This window comes from Echiichthys vipera, assembly GCF_963691815.1.
Source record: "Echiichthys vipera genome assembly, chromosome: 7".
In the NCBI taxonomy this organism is placed as follows: Eukaryota; Metazoa; Chordata; class Actinopteri; order Perciformes; family Trachinidae; genus Echiichthys; species Echiichthys vipera.
Window position 1 is genome coordinate 28,630,639 of NC_139832.1, and position 16,602 is coordinate 28,647,240.

The window sequence follows — 16,602 nt, forward strand, 5'->3', positions numbered from 1 at the left end:
GTAATCTGAGTTTCTCTCTTGTTTGTTGTAATAGACAGTCCAGCCGCGCATGCATGTTAGTGTATGTGGCCATGAAAAACATTGGCTTTTCATGTATTAGGTTGAGAGCCGTGTGGAGGCAATCCCAGCCCACTTATTTCCCCAGTATTTCCTTTAAATTAAATGTTTTTGTGCTACATATGTTCTAACCTATACATTTTAATCTATACAGAAAAAAAGTTTGTTAGGTACAGATTCCCACAGATGATTAATGTTATTCAATGAAAATGAGAATAATCACTTTAAACATGATCATTCCCTCTGATATTGCAAATCAAATGGCAATTTGATATTTTTCAAAATCGTTCAGTCCTACATGAAAGTGATATCAATCTTCTCATCCAACTCAGCAGGAAAGTACATTTCCCAGAATGTCGAACTATTCCTTTAATGCCACTTCAGCCCGTTGATAGTAATTTTTAACGATACAATTCAGTCATTCACAGATTAATCAGATATTTAAGGTGGTAAAAGAGAGATTGACCTGTGAACAGAGAGAGCGATACAGTTGTTAAAGAAGAATATGCTGTGCTTAACTTCTTATTTTGAGAAGCAGTGAATAGTTTGTAGTCATGGATAACTGAATGGTTACTCTTTATCATGTTCCTCCACACACAAATCCACAGAAGACCTACTTGTAATTTTTGTAAAAGGTTTTTGAATGATTTATTTATTTGTCATTCTAATAAAGTCCTTTATCATCTTTTAGTCATCCTGGAAGACATTTAAAAGATGCATTGAATGCTAGCCCTTCTGTTTTAATCAGATATACATTAATTCATACCTACAAGAAGCACAGATGACACTTCACAGTATGCTACAGTACATATAGGCCTACACAGAATGGTTTATTCCCTATATGTATGTAGCTCTACCTTTCAAGCAACTGTATGTCTTTCCATTCTTTGATCCTTATTAGAACAATGAAATCCTCTCTACGTGAGATAAGGCCCTGTTAGCTTTTGTCCAGTCAAAGCTGAAGACACAAAGGTGAGAGGGCTCCAAGTCTCCAACCCTTTGTAAAAGTCTACCTGATGAACTAAGTCTCAAAAACGCCATGCTCTTTATTAAATCTTCGCTCAAGACTCACTTTACCAATTGGCCTTTTCTAAATTATCAATCCAATTCAATTTTATTTATAGTGCCAAATCATAACAAAGGTTATCTCAGGACACTTTACAGAGTAGGTATAGACCACACTCTATGACTTACTTATGATTTACATAGACCCAACATAGCCTATGTGTTACTCACCATAACTGTTCTTTTTGTAGACTGCATTTTGATTATTATTTTTTACTTTATTTTATGTGTCCTGGTTTGTGGAACACTTTTTAACAGTAGTGTTGAAAGGTGCTATATACAGTATATAAATGTTATTATTATTATAAAGCAGAGAAAGTCTTCATGAAACAGAGTGCTACAGTAAAAAAAACAACCTGCATCACTCAACTGGTGCATTCATATTAGGCACTAAGTCAGCATGCTTGTTTATATGTTACAGTGTTTATTTATGTATATATCTGTTAGTCTGGGTAAATGAATCTGTCTGTGCACAGCAGGACTAGGAGGTAGACTGTGTGGTCTTGAACAGAGAAAATTGGCACACTAGTCAAAATAGCATTCAAACCACAAGGGTGAGGGAACAGAGCAGGAGCTAAAACTACCAGGAGAAAAAATGATCCTGCACACTCCAGAATAGACCTATTTATACATCACCCCTGAACAATTGTGCAGCGTCACTTAATCTGTGCACTTTTCATAGACATGAATACTCAATGCCCTACATAAATAACCCCAACATGACATCACATGTCTTATCTTCAGACATACGTGGGCCTCTTTAGCAATTTATGCCAATGCCACAGCTGTGGCAAGTGCATGGGTGAATCTAGACAGAATGCCAGGATCTCAATATCATTGAAGGCTAGATGAAAAAACCTTTGCCACAAATTTGACTGATATCAAAATGGAGTATAACAGCATCCACACAAAATATGTAGCACTACAGCACTGAATGTAGACTTCTGTTAAATGTGTCCAATGTTTCTATCAATAGCAGGGACTTGATCCATTACATCAAATGATATGTGGGTTATATGTGAGTACCTGTCTGAGAGTCTTGATTTTGACAAATAAAGAGGCCTCCCTGCTATTCACAAACAGCAGGACCAATACTACGTAGTGCCAAATAAGCTTTCCAAACTGGGTTGCACAGCCTGCCTGCATCCTCTCATCCTCTGCATGTTTCACTGATGTAAACAGCCAACAGGGCCTTCCAATTTTTCATAGCCTGGGATGCAGAGCTAGCTTGCCTGCTACTATGGGGGGGGGGCATGTCGCCTGACGAAAAACAACAGAGCAGGCAAAAGAGTGAGAACAGGACTTCACACAGTCACCTTGTTTTGATTTACGAGCTGGATTTATTCTGTAAAAGAATCCAGCTGATGTGCCAGGCTTTGGCCATCCGAATAAATGATTGACTGCACCGTCTGACACGGAAAGTTGCTTTTATAATGAAAATGTCCAAATGTGCCGATACTATAGATTTATTACCAGATTGGTATATTTGGCCTAATGCAATGCGCAGAGGCCTCCTCCCTCACAGCAGCTGTTGAAAAGGAGCTGTTTGCCTGCTGGAGGTTGGACATGACACTGTTGTTGAGCACAGGGCGCACACACACAAGCACGCACACACACACATCTGAATGGAGTTAGACCGGCTACTTCCAGGCTGGAAAAAATGATTGACAAATTCTGGAAAAGACTTCTAGAACACTGCCACTGAAATCACGCGAGAAAACAACAATGCCATTTTTATTCTATTTTGGTGGTTGCTGCTGTCAAAAACTAAACTATTGCAACATTACCCTCGGTATAGCTACATTGTAACATGTTAACAACAAGTTTGGCTCGTGTCCATCTTTTTTTTTTAGTTCTATTCAGTATTAGTCACAAAGAACAGCTAGGTTGGCTAATGTGAGCTAGTTAGCCACAAGGCTAACTACTGTAACGTTATTTGCCTCAGAGATAGCTTGCTGTTAGCTAGCTCCTGTTTGTTAAATACCATTAGTTAGCATACAGACGGACCACTGTCTATGCGTCGGTGGTGCTGTCAGTGTCCCCTGCCATTACAAACTGTGGAGGACGTCAGATACACAGTCGGTGTATTGCAACAATCGACGTCATAAACGGTAAATAAATAAAGGAGAGCCGTGTTTTTGAAGGTGAATGTCAGTGTGGTAGTATTAAGACCAACTGTCAGGGTTAGCGAGTTCACTGTCACACATTTGGGCTTTCCTCTGCTCATGTGTGAAACAAAGCAAGGTTACAGGACAGGAGAGGCAGCTCAGACTAGATTTACCAGGAGCACACACACACACTATCAACATAATCGCATACTGTGACTGTGTGTGTGTGTGTGTGTGTGAGAGATAGACAGAGAAAGACTCTCAGAAACAACACAGTGACAGATTTGAGACCCTCTGGTGTTGAGACCCCTTGCTCAGACCATCAGGGCTTAGCCAGCTCTCTAACCTTTGTAATGGACCCGCAGGTTGTTCTGTGACAGCCCAATGTAGCTGTATTTATCCTTGGGGCTCCAGGATCGGGGTAAAGGGGTCTCCTCCTCGTTCACAGCCGGGTAGAGCCGTTTCAGCCGCTCGTTCAGCTCGTGTTCCTGGTAATTAAAAGCAGGATCCCCCAACGGCAGGCTTCCCGCTCCGAGCTCTGCCATTTTGGCCTCTGTTTTGGATCTTATTGTTCGTGTCTTTCTATCCAAAGCCCCGTGTCAGTCCGCTGGAGCTGTAGGCTGAGAGTGAGAGGGACTGAGGGGCGAAAATAGCAGCGGTGTGACATCCCCGGATAAGCAGCAGAATGTACTGTAGGCTGGCGCGGTGCCGCCTGGGTACTGTAGTTCAGCTGCGCGCTGGCTTTAATGATACTGTCTCTGGAAATGACTACACAACTCCTTCCGTTGATCATGGTTGAGGGCTTTCGCGAAGAGAGGTAGACTGTGGGAAATGTAGTTTTTTAGGGGTTACGTTTATTTACCGTTTTTAAAGAACTTTACATCTGCATCTCTAATTGTATCGACATGTGGCACATTAGAGAAGTGGAACATGGATATCTTTACTATCTAAATGTAAACCAGTTAATAACATTGACAGCTATTATTTCCAGACGAAAGCAAAGTTTATATTTCATAAAATATATGCCTAAAGGTAGAGTTTCTGTCCCAGGGATTTTGGCATGTGGTATAGTGTTTTGCCATCGTCTATGCCATCACTTCATTACTATGATTAGGCGGAAGCTTCCTTAATCATAATTTATGATTTTATGTAATATTTATAAAGTAGGTTACTCGTTTGTTTGTTTGTTTGTTTACTTGTGTAGTCATCATTTTTTTTAATATTGGAACTATTCAGGGTTGATGGCGTATACACACCCGTTTTAAAAAGCTGCCGTTTCCCGTGTTTAGAAACTGTCCCTCGTTCTCTATTTTCGAGGAAAGTTTCATATTATACAATTTGAATACTAGTTAGGCGCGCCGCGGTCTACTATTTGGGTCTTGCTGCGAGCGCCGTCCTCGTTTCCATGGAAACCATGTTACAATGCTCTGATCTGTGACGCTAACACCAACATGGTGCTAAACGGACCAATTTCAGCGATTTAAGAAAGGATATTTTGTTTTTATGTAACTTTTTCGCTTTAACATAGTGACCAGAGATGTCACCACATAAAGATATAAAACTTCCACCTTTAACGCCGTCACAAAAACAAAGGCAAGTGGTTTCGCCTACGAAAATATGAACCTACAACTCTTGTAACTAACTAGTTATGTAGCTAGAGTTACGAGAGTTGTAACTAAAAAGTTCAATTTAACTATGCTCTGTTCTAATTCAGGCTAACATATGACCATAGACTCCAAAATGACACTGTCCAGACATCAGAGGAAGGGCAAGAAGGAGAGCGGTCTGGTGTTGTTTCTGTCCAACCTGCAGCGCGGAAGGTAAGGGAACAGGTAGCTTCATCAAACCTGCGAGAATTCCATGAAAAGCCTTCTTACTGTCATTCAATATGAACAGCTAGCTTAATGGATCGACCATTTTGACTGCTGTGAATTTCTTTCACTGCCACAGAAAAGTCACTATTAAAGCTGTGTGTATATATATGTGCGTGTGTGTTTGTGTGTGTGCGTGTGCGTGCGCGTGTGTGTTTGCGCGTGTGCGCTTGCATGTGTGATAAACCCTGTAGTTGGGCTGGACAGGTAGCACCTACATCTATGCAGGCCCAGGGAGAAAGCCTCAACTCCTGATGCACCTGGAGAGCTACGTGAACAACGAGCTGCATACTATCGGCTCCCATGAGCCAAAATATCAGGAACTGAAGCTACAGGTATTATGTGGCGGGGTTGCAAAAGGACCACACACACATCTTCCTCCCAGGGAGAGTGCTCACATTTCTCAATCTGCTTTGGCCACAGGTCTACCGGGATGTTTTTGGGTGTTTCATCAAAGAGTTCAAAACCTACCAACCCCTTCTTTCTGCCATCAAAAAGGAATATGAAAACACTTTAGGTTAGTGCCTACAATATATGAGTAATCCTGCCTGATCGTCTTTATGTCTTAACAAGAATTACACTACAGTATAAAGCTCTTGTGAGTGATGTCCTATAAAGGGCTATACAATTAAAAAGTAATAAAGCAGTCTTTGATGAATCGGAATCAGAAATACTTTAATAATCCCAGGGGGAAATTATTTTTGTTACAACACTCCAGATATACAAACAACAAATATTATACAGACTAATAAAAAAACATATATAAGAAAAACTCAAATTTAAATGTACAGAAAAGAATATTTACAGTAGTGAAATACATACAAGATCAAAGATTGTCTGTGGTTGAGTCTGAATCACAGAGAGGAGGTGACAGACTCTCCTATGGATGTGTTGTATAGTTTAATGACCACAGGCAGGAAAGATTTCCTGTGGCGCTCTGTGGTTCATCTGGGTGTGAGGAGTCTTCTACTGAAGGTGCTCCTCTGCTGGGCCAGTGTGTCGTAGAGAGGGTGGGAGACATTGTCCAGGACAGACCGTAGCCTGGACAGCATCCTCCTCTCTGCCACGGTCCTCAGGGTGTCCAGCTCCTCCCCCACGACATCACCGGCCCTCCTGATCAGTTTGTTCAGTCTGTTGGTGTCTGCGACCTTCAGCCCACTGCCTGTTGGTGTCTGTGACCTTCAGCCCACTGCCCCAGCATGTGACAGTGAAGAAGATCACACCGGCCCCAACAGACTCATAAAACATCCTCAGCATCGTCAGGCAGATGTTTAAGGACCTCAGCCTCCTCAGGAAGAAGAGTCCACTTTGGCCCTTTTTGTAGACAGCCTCTGCGTTTCTAGTCCAGTTCAACTTATTGTTGAAGTACATCCCCAGGTACTTCTACTCCTCTACAGGGTCCACAGGGACCCCCTGGATGGAGACAGGGGTCACAGGTGTTTTTACCCTCCTCAGATCCATTACGAGCTCCTTTGTTTTAGTCCATTCACTCCAAGTGACAAAGTTGCCCACAACAGTCCTGTATTCACTTTCATCCCCCTTCCCAATGCAGCCAACTATTGCTGAGTCATCAGAAAACTTCTGAAGGTGGCATGACTCAGTGCAATAGTTGAAGTCTGAGGTGAAGAGGGTAAAGAGAAAGGGAGAGAGGACAGTCCCCTGTGGGGCCCCAGTGTTGCTGACCACCCTGTCAGATACACAGTTCTGTAGGCGTACATACTCTGGTCTGCCCATCAGGTAATCCACAATCCAGGGCACAATGGGGGCCTCCAGCTGCATCGCAGCTATCTTCTCACCCAGTAGAGTCGGACGGATGGTGTTGAATGCACTGGAGAAGTCAAAGAACATGACTCTCACAGTGCTCGCAGGCTTGTCCAGATGACTGTAGACTTTGTTCAGCGGGTAAGTGATGCAGTCCTCAACTCCCAGGTGGGGCTGGTAAGCAAACTGTAGTGGATCAGTGAAGGGCCTGACAATGGGCCTCCAGGACGAGTCTCTCCATGGTCTTCAGGATGCGGGATGTCAGGGCCACCGGTCTGTAGTCCTGAGGGCCACTGGCACGCAGCGTCTTTGGCCCAGGCACGAGGCCGGACGTCTTCCACAGCACAGGGAACCTCTGGAGGTGCAGGCTCAGACTAAAGACTTGACTCAGTACTCCACACAGCTGGGGGGCACAGAATGGAGTCTCGTCAGCTGTCTCACCAGGTCAGGCGTGAAGGACACTGTAGAGGTGTCCGTTGGGGGAGGGCTGAGGTCATCAGGTTGCGGAGGACATGATGTATAACAGGGGGAGTGGTGGAATAGGTAGTTGTGAAGTGAGGTGGTGAGGGGAAGGTAAGGGGTCTTTAAGGAGGAGGAGTAGGGGGAGGTAAAGTGGCATTAGTTGGGGGGCCGGCAGCATCAGAGTCATGTGGGGGATGGGCCGCAGTATCAAACCTATTGAAAAATAGGTTCAGTTCATTGGCCTGGTCCACACGGTCCTCCAACCCTGTGCTGCCAGTGTTCTGGAACCCGGTGATGGTTCTCATGCCACTCCACACATCCCTCATGTTGTTTCACTGGAGTTTGTTCTCCAGCTTTCTCCTATAATTGTCTTTAGCCACCCTGATTTCAAGTTTGAGTACCCCTTGCACTCTCTTCACCTCATCACGGTTGCCGTCTCTGAATGCTCTCTTCTTTTCATTCAGGATGGCCTTAATGTCGTTGGTGATCCAGGGTTTGTTGTTGGCGTAGCAGGTTACAGTCTGAGCTGGGACGTCGCAGTCCACGCGGAAATTGATGTAGTCCGTGATGCACTCAGTGAGCCAATCGATGTCCTCCCTGTGCGGCTCACAAAGTGCAGGGCGGTCATACACTTCAAAGCAGCCATGCAGTGTCTCATAAGCCTCCTCAGACCACCTCCTCACAGTCCTTGTGGTCGTAGGCTTCCTCTTAACTAGAGGCACGTAGCAGGGTTTGAGGTGAACCAGGTTATGATCTGACCTGCCCAGAGGGGGGAGAGCATCGTTAATGTAAGCATACAAAGGGTGGAGGTGGCTGAGATGAATGAAGTTGTAGACTGTAGTTTGGTACTTTCTAAGTTGCGCTGAGAAGGCGATACAACCAGCCAACATTCTGCCATCTGAGATTAACTTAGGATATTGAGCCAGAAAAACATACACAGTCTAAATCAAGACAAATCCAGACATCTATCAGAGAGCATAACTCAGCCCAAGTTACACAATCTTGTAATGTTTTATTTCAATAATATAAGAATAATTGAAATTAAAACAATTTTAAAACTCCTAAAGCCTTAACTTTTCAATTCATTTCATTGACATTTGTAACTTTTTGTATGTACATAATATACATATGGAACAAAAGCAAACCTAAATCTAAAAAATCTCTCTAAAATTGCTAAAGCATAAGATAGATAAGTGCACATGCAGGACTTATTGTGTTTTTAATTGGGCAGGTTAGTTAGACTGTGAACTGGTTGGAAATGCTGAATGTTGTTTTGATCATGTTTAATGTGGAAGTGCAGCTGTAATTATTGGTATTGTTTACACTCAAGTGCTTATCACAACGTGTCAGATCCTGAAGTGATTGATGTCCTCAAAGTGCTGAACAATTTACTTTTCATTTTCCCCGAATAATCATTTCAGCTTTCAAAAAGTTTCATGATGGATCATTTTAATGCATTTTACATCTGTTCAGCATATCAGCAGGATCAAATCTACAAACTGGAACCACTGCAATCCCATCTGAGGCTGGTGACAGAGGAATGTGACAGGAAGATTCGAGCTCGCTGGGCAGAGGAGCAGGTTCAGATTGGAGTCTTGAAAAGGGAGAAGCAGCAACTGCAGAGGGACATTGAGGTCATGCGGGAGAAAGAAAAGGCCATGCAGGCAGTGGTACAGCACATACTTGTAAAGTGGTGCTCCAACCACTATTTATTTATTCATTAATGTGACTTTCTTTTTAAGTAATACAACTTAATTCCACACAAGTTCCTTCTCTTAAATATTGATTCCATGTCCTGATCTCAAATGTGTATGAAAAAGTTATTTAGGGTCACAGATAGATGTTTTGTTAAGATTCAGTTCAGATAGTGTGGTCAATGGTAGATTATCCTTATCTTGTCTCACCCACTCCACTATCTTTTATTGTTTTCCAGGTTGACCGTTTGCAGTCAGAACTCTCCAGCCAGTACCTGCAGTACCGGGAGGAGCGTGATGCCCGTAAGTTGCTGATCTGGCAGCTCAATGACCTAACAAGAGGCTCAGTGAAGAAAGAAAATCCTGCAGATGAAAACTCAGGTAGGGGTGCAACTACTTAGATAATTATATTTCTCAAAACTTCTCTGGTTCCATCTTTTCAAAGGTTAATATTTCCTGGTTTCATTAGTCTTGTATGATTGGGTTTTAGACTGTTGGTCACACAAAACAAGACATTTGAAGATGGCACCTTTGGCTGTGGGATAAGATGTGACGGTTGTGTTACCATTCTCTGACATTTATAGAACAAATGATTCATTTTCTTCTGATTAAAGAAGAAAATGACTGATAACTGACAGATTAATCAATAATGAAAACAACTGTTAGTTGCGGCTCAGCCCTAAACTGTACATATATTTATTATATTTTATTCCTTGGAACTATTGCACTGACATACAATTTATGGATACAGGCATTTGCATACCAAGTCAATGTTTTTTGTCTGAAATTGTCACACGTTTAAAAATGAATACAACCTTACCATTTATCAATCGCGTTAACACACTGTCACAGAAACTTTCATCATTAAAGTTTTCATAACAGGTTTGAATGTCTGTGTTTGACATATCCATCAAAAGCTGCTTTACCACTCAGATCCACCACACATGCATAAGCAAACTATCTGATAGCTGTACAAGAGGCCCAACTCCTGCTGCAGAAAACATCCCCCAAACCAGGACACTTCTTCCTCCAGAGTTAACTGACTTCTTGACACACTTTGGGTTCAGTCTTTCCCCAAACATAATGTTTCCATCAGACCCAAATAAACTGAAGTCACTCATCACTGAAGTCCCTCTGGACCAGTTCTCCTCTGTCCACACAACATGCTGCTCAGCAAAGACAAGTCTAGCCTTCTTATTCTTTCTGCTGATGAGAGGTTTGGTCACTGCAGAGTGGGCTTTCAGTCCAGAAAGTCTTAAACAGTGAGACACTGTGTTCCTTGCCCTGTTCAGCACTGAACTGGAGACCAACTCCAGCTGCAGCGTTGAACCGATTCCCCGATGAGAGTCTTCTCATCATCCTGTCCTCTCGTGCACTTGTTTTACGTGGACGAGCCTTTTTGAGGGACTTAAATGAATCTGTGTCCTTTAAGTATTCTTAAAATCACAGACTGTGAACGCCCAACCTCTCTCTGATGGCTGAGAGGGTCGTCCCTTTGGCCTTCATCTGGACAACCTGCTGTCTCAGGGTTTCAGTCTCCTTAGAGCAGCTTCCATCTTACAAAGTAACCAGGAGAGCTGCAGAGAAATAGGGTGTGTTCAACGATGAAGTCAATTACTAAATAAAGGTTTTTGTTGAAGTGCCTTGGTTATTTAAAAACATGCTAGTAGTAAAAAACAGTATATCCGAATTAATCACAAATTAGTTTGTTTCATCCATACAAAAATAAGGGTAAAAATTATGAGATGTGGTATAACCAGGGGTTATGTGCTTATTGTAACTTTCTTGACTTGAAGTCACTGCTCCCCACCAAGAAATAGTGTGCCTGGCTGTAGCTTCCTATTTACAATCCAAACATCTTCTTATCTAAGTATAGGCAAGAAAGCACATTTCAAAGGTATATTTCCCCAGAAATGCTAAGCCAAAAAGTTAACAATACTTTTCATGTTAGGAATTTATAGAAATAGAGGCTCAACGGAATACCTACCAAATAAATATCCAGATTTAAGCATATATTTTTTTCTCAAATCGTTGTTAAAGAAGAGGCTAAGGACCCCGTGGCACTGCAGCTCGCTCTGAAGGTGTGTCGGGAAGACCTGACTAAAGCCCAGGAGGAGCTAAACAGGATAAAGGCAGAGTATTGGGATGTCGTGCCAAAACGCAACTGGGACACCCTGGAACAAACGCACAAACAGGACCTCCTGCAGGTGGCCCATATAGACACATATACAGTACACACCGTGCATTTACACATACTGGTATTTCAAGTTTTACTTCATCGTGATCGTGTTTTGTTTTGGTGTTTTCTGTGGTGTCCAGCTGAAGACTGTGCAGGTTGACTTTAAACAGTTGAAGAGTGAGTATGACACCCTGCTGGAGCTCCACCAAAGACAGAGCATCATAAACAAGACCCATGACCCTATCACTGTGCAGGTACTTTGTAATACACATTGGATCAAACGAGTACAATATGCTGTGTCTCCAAATTTATAGGGATCATGTGTAAATTCGTGTCAGCAGTTTATCTGCAAAGGCTTAGCAGCTAAGCCAAATAAAGCTGCAGGTAAAAAGCAAAAAAATGCCAGATTTTGAAGCAGAGTGAGACATCTTACTGCAGGTCACTTTCTGCCAATAGGAACTCTCTCACACTCTCTCTCTCTCTCTCTCTCTCTCTCTCTCTCTCTCTTTCTCTCTCGCTCTCTCTCTCTCTCTTTCTCTCTCTCGCTCTCCCGCTCTCTCGCTCTCTCTATGTCCTGAGCCAATAGGAACTCTCTCACACTCTCTCACACTCTCTCTCACTCTCTCTCTCTCTCTCTCGCTCTCTTGCTCTCTCGCTCTCTCGCTCTCTCTGTCCTGAGCCAATAGGAACTCTCTCACACTCTCTCTCTCTCTCTTTCTCTCTCTCTCTCTCTCTTTCTTGCTCTATCGCTCTCTCGCTCTCTCTCTGTCCTGAGCCAATAGGAACTCTCTCACACTCTCTCTCTCTCTCTCTCTCTCTCTGAGATGACCTGTTTGGCCAAAGTCTCTAGATTTTCTAAAACTTAAAAACAGTCAAGTTTAGTTTTCTCTCAGAACACTTGAATTACAATATGATGAAAGAACATTGTGGATTTTCTTTGCCCAATAACTTTAAACTGCCTAGCCCAGGTTTAATTAGTTGGCAAACCCAGAGGAGATATTTTACCAGCATAGAGTCTGAAAACAAGGAATGCTAGCCTTGCTCCATCCAATGGTGCAAAAAAAATTGCTTACGAGCAGGTAACATCTTGTTTATTTCATTTTAATTAAGTAAAGGTGCTGTATTTTTATCCGTTTCATGGCTCTAGCTTCATATTAAACAGACAAATACAAGGGTAGTATCGGCCTGCACTGTGTTTCTTTAAAAAGCCGTTTGTTGTTTTGTTTTTTCAGATGGATGAAAGTGTGTCTCACGGACAAAGCAGGATTCAGTCCAACCACCTTAAAGACAAGATCGACTCTGATGTCCCTGAGAGCAGCACACCCACTGTCCAGGAGTTAAGGTGATATAAATAGATGCACTTTGAAGCACATACACGATTTTAGTCAGGTCAGTTTTTGTTTATATAGCCTGAAATCACAAACTTGCGTCAGAGGGCTTTACTATGTGTACAACGAAGGGCACCCTCTATCCTTAAGACCCTCACAATAAACCCTTTAACAGAAAAAGGAATGTCTGTCTTTGTTTTGCTCTGTCAAAAGAGAGCCTTTGTGCATATGTATGTATGTATGTATGTATGTATGTATGCAGGGCCTGACGTTAAATCCAGTGGTTCTTGAACTTGTACAGAATCGACATTAAAGTGCTGTTGAGTTATTAACCAACTTAATCTCATTCATGACTAGAATGACTTACAGCTTTGCCTGACCTGGTGTGGCAGCGTTTAGAATAGAAAATAACAACAGCCAATCATCTCACTGATGTCTCATTTATTTAGTTAACACCCAACTGCAATCCATTAGTCACTGTTTCTTTGTCACTGTAGTGTCATAAGATATCCAGGTTTAACATTTTTTTTTAATTTAAGATTAACAATAAACATCACATTTATAACAAATTACTTATCACTTTATGTTGCTTTTCAAAATAAGACATATTTTGACTGACTAACATTTAGATAAACAACAACAATAACAATCACAATAATGAACTCAAAACCAAGTGAGGGCTCTGAGTCCTCAAAAGAGGAGGAGCAGCAGACACTCCCCTCTGCTTCCTCCACTTGCCATACATACAGCAATACCGACAGTGCATGTTCTCTGTTGTCGTACACAAGCCAGTCGCCAACCTTTTCGTCACTTTCCACTTTCCACTTTGTATTTTTTTTGCCGCCATATTTTTTCTTTTTCTTTTTCTTCTTCTTCTTCTTCTCGTTTTTTTTTTTGAAAGTCCAAGGAAACGGCGGGGCTTGCTTAGCAACAAAAGCATACCTGATTGGTCAATAACACACAACACTTGCTCAGTGTTGTGCTGTCTTATTGGCTACACGCCAGCGTGGCAGGTAGATTGACAGTCTACCTGCCAATCACAAAAGTTACACGCATTTGCCGTGTGGCCAGGTGCCAATTTCATGCCCTGTATATATGTATGTATATGTATGTATAGGGCGGCCTTGAGGACAGCGCTCCCACTGAAGTCGGATCAGGAAATAGATGAACTTGTGGCCTCGGCTCAAAGCAAACCAGAGAACAACAATGACACCATCTCCTCTCAGAGACTCCACGGCCTGGTACGTACCTGCATAGGTCTCATTCTTTTCAGCCTGATTTTAATTTAAATGATTCACAAAATATCATCCATATCTTGCATCTGCAGCCACTTCAAGGCCTTCATAGTCTAATTTTGTAAAAAAACATTGAATTACACTTTAATATGTTAGTGAAGCAAATGTAAAATGTACAGAAAGTATCCAGACCCCTAAACTCCTATTACATTTGGTTATGTTGCAGCCTCATGCTAAAACACTTTAATTTTCTTTTAATTTTTGAATCTTTAGTCAATTATTAAATAGCAAAAAAAAAAACTTTTTAATGCCCTGTATTTTTAGGGAGATAATAATAATGATACATAATCACATACATTTTTTGCTGTCTTGTCGTTATGCCCCAACAGTTGGCAGAATCCGGCGTGGCAGCCATACCTCTAGCTCTTGAAGAATCAGAAGAAAATGCTGCATCAAATCCCTTTCCAGCCACTGACTGATAATGTTGTAGTATTGATTTTCTTGACTGTTAACTAAGAAGGTAGGCAAACTTGCTGGCTCAAGAGCATGTGAGAAAATAGTTGTTGATAATGATTGTCCCCCCATGTGCAGTAATATTGTAAAATCACTGTCTTAAATTGAATATTGCCATTCACCGCTCATCAGCAGTCCGAATATGTAGTCGGTAAGGAAATGTATTTGAGTAAGCTGACCCTATGACCTTATTAATTACATGTGGAGTTCCCCAAGGCTCCATTCTGGTGCCTCTTCTGTTCAATATTTACATGCTTCCACTGACTCAGATCATAAAAAAACAACAACATATGTTACCACAGCTACGCAGACGACAAACAAATTTACATAATGTCACCAGGTGACTATAGTCTAATACAATCACTGAGTAGATCGAGCAAATCTACGATTGGATGGAGCAGGATTTTAATTAATTAAACAAAGAACAAACTGAAATTATTGTTTTAAGAGCTAAGGAAGAACTATACTCCGTGTCCCCAGAGTCAGGACTGAACATGGGACAGGTCTGCTCTGTGTCCCCAGAGTCAGGACTAAACATGGGACAGGTCTGCTCTGTGTCCCCAGAGTCAGGACTAAACATGGGACAGGTCTGCTCTGTGTCCCCAGAGTCAGGACTAAACATGGGACAGGTCTGCTCTGTGTCCCCAGAGTCAGGACTAAACATGGGACAGGTCTGCTCTGTGTCCCCAGAGTCAGGACTAAACATGGGACAGGTCTGCTCTGTGTCCCCAGAGTTAGGACTAAACATGGGACAGGTCTGCTCTGTGTCCCCAGAGTCAGGAATAAACATGGGACAGGTCTGCTCTGTGTCCCCAGAGTCAGGACTAAACATGGGACAGGTCTGCTCTGTGTCCCCAGAGTCAGGACTAAACATGGGACAGGTCTGCTCTGTGTCCCCAGAGTCAGGACTAAACATGGAGAGGCAGCGTTCAGTTTTTATACTCCACAAACCTGGAACAAACTCCCAGAAAACTGCAGGTCTGCTGCAACTCTCAGTTCTTTTAAAGCAAGACTGAAGACTTTTTTCTATTTGCCGCTGCTTTTCACAAAACTGCACTGTAACTTCTGTCACTGTAACCATCTTTTATGTTTTGAAAATGACCTTTTATGCGCTTTAAATCTTTTATATGTTTTAAATGTATATGTTTTATGTGTTATTTCTCCCAATGAGCTTAATGTTGTATGTGAAGCACTTTGAATGACCTTGTTGTTCAATTGTATTATACAAATAAACTTGCCAGGCCTATAATAACCATGTTTGCCATGCAGAATGGGTTAATATCCCACCAAATGTAACATATGAAAATACAAATAAAGTGCTATAAATTTACCATGGTCATTCAGATAGCTTCTTACCATGGCAACAGCAACGCTGGTATTGTTTTCATCCATCCAAGCATTAAACAATGCTTCCAAGATTTTTAGGCAAGTAAATGTAGATCAGGTGTGTGTGTGTGTGTGTGTGTGTGTGTGTGTGTGTGTGTGTGTGTGCGTGTGTGCGTGTGCGCGTGTGCGTGCGCGTGCGTGCGTGCGTGCGTGTGTGTGTCTAAAGAGACACCTACTGTAGCAGGAACTACTGGCCCAATTTGGTGTTGTGGCTGGTGTGACCCCAACGCAAGAGGGTCTCTAGTTATTGGATATTAGTATATATTGGTATTATAGTTTTATTTTACCTGTCACTTGTAGCTATACATTAAGTGTGTTTGCACGTGCGCAAGTGTGTGTGTGTGTGTGTGTGCGTACTAGATAAACCAGACTTGACACAAGACATCTGTTGTAACCTTTAGTGCGTGTCTCAGGTAACAAAAGCAAGCAGTCTTTTTCCTGTTGAAGTATAACTGAGACTGAGACCCTCCCAAAGCCTCTCTCCAAGTCCACTGAATTGGATATTGGCTCCTAGTAGAAGCACTGGTTGGTCGGTGGTGTAACAAGGGTCAAATAACAAATCCCTGGATGCCTGGGTCTCACAAATCTAGCAACTGCTGGATCATCGCAGTAAACATAGTAGTGAAGACAGAGAATCATTTCAATTCATCACAGCCTGTGTAACACTAACAGCCCCCATTATTCATTCAGGTGTGTATGAAACATAGTTGTTACAGTACTTACAGCTTGAGAGCAGATAGCAGTGCAGATGATATATAAATGACTATCTGCATAAAGAAAGTAAGGAAACTGGCTTTAAAGTATATAGTCTGGAGAAAGAAGTTAATGAATGTGCTGTTAATGATAAAGTGGCCACCCTAGATAAGCTCCTTCCAGTCATTGTCAGTTATTTATAAATGTCAGTTTCTGTTCATGTTGACGCCATGTTTGAAAAGGGCCTCTA

At 42.1% G+C, this 16,602-nt stretch overlaps 2 protein-coding genes across 2 annotated transcripts in view; one reads left to right on the forward strand and one right to left on the reverse strand.

The window, feature by feature from the left end:
- ranbp10 (RAN binding protein 10) overlaps window positions 1-3,838 on the reverse strand; it is a 48,316-nt gene extending 44,478 nt beyond the window's left edge. The window contains exon 1 of the mRNA XM_083917268.1: window positions 3,577-3,838. Coding sequence (XP_083773394.1) covers window positions 3,577-3,775 — 199 coding nt within the window. The 5' untranslated portion in view covers window positions 3,776-3,838. The remainder of the gene's footprint in view (window positions 1-3,576) is intronic.
- Window positions 3,839-5,002: 1,164 nt separating this feature from the next.
- On the forward strand, window positions 5,003-14,239 carry tsnaxip1 (translin-associated factor X interacting protein 1; the record flags this gene model as incomplete). The annotated part of the gene is made up of 10 exons (XM_083916953.1): window positions 5,003-5,050; window positions 5,296-5,436; window positions 5,525-5,618; window positions 8,798-8,994; window positions 9,258-9,399; window positions 11,059-11,225; window positions 11,338-11,451; window positions 12,430-12,539; window positions 13,643-13,766; window positions 14,150-14,239. The coding sequence occupies exons 2-10, from the start codon at window positions 5,356-5,358 to the stop codon at window positions 14,237-14,239; spliced, it is 1,119 nt and encodes a 372-aa protein (XP_083773079.1). The 5' UTR covers window positions 5,003-5,050; window positions 5,296-5,355.
- Window positions 14,240-16,602: the final 2,363 nt, after the last annotated feature.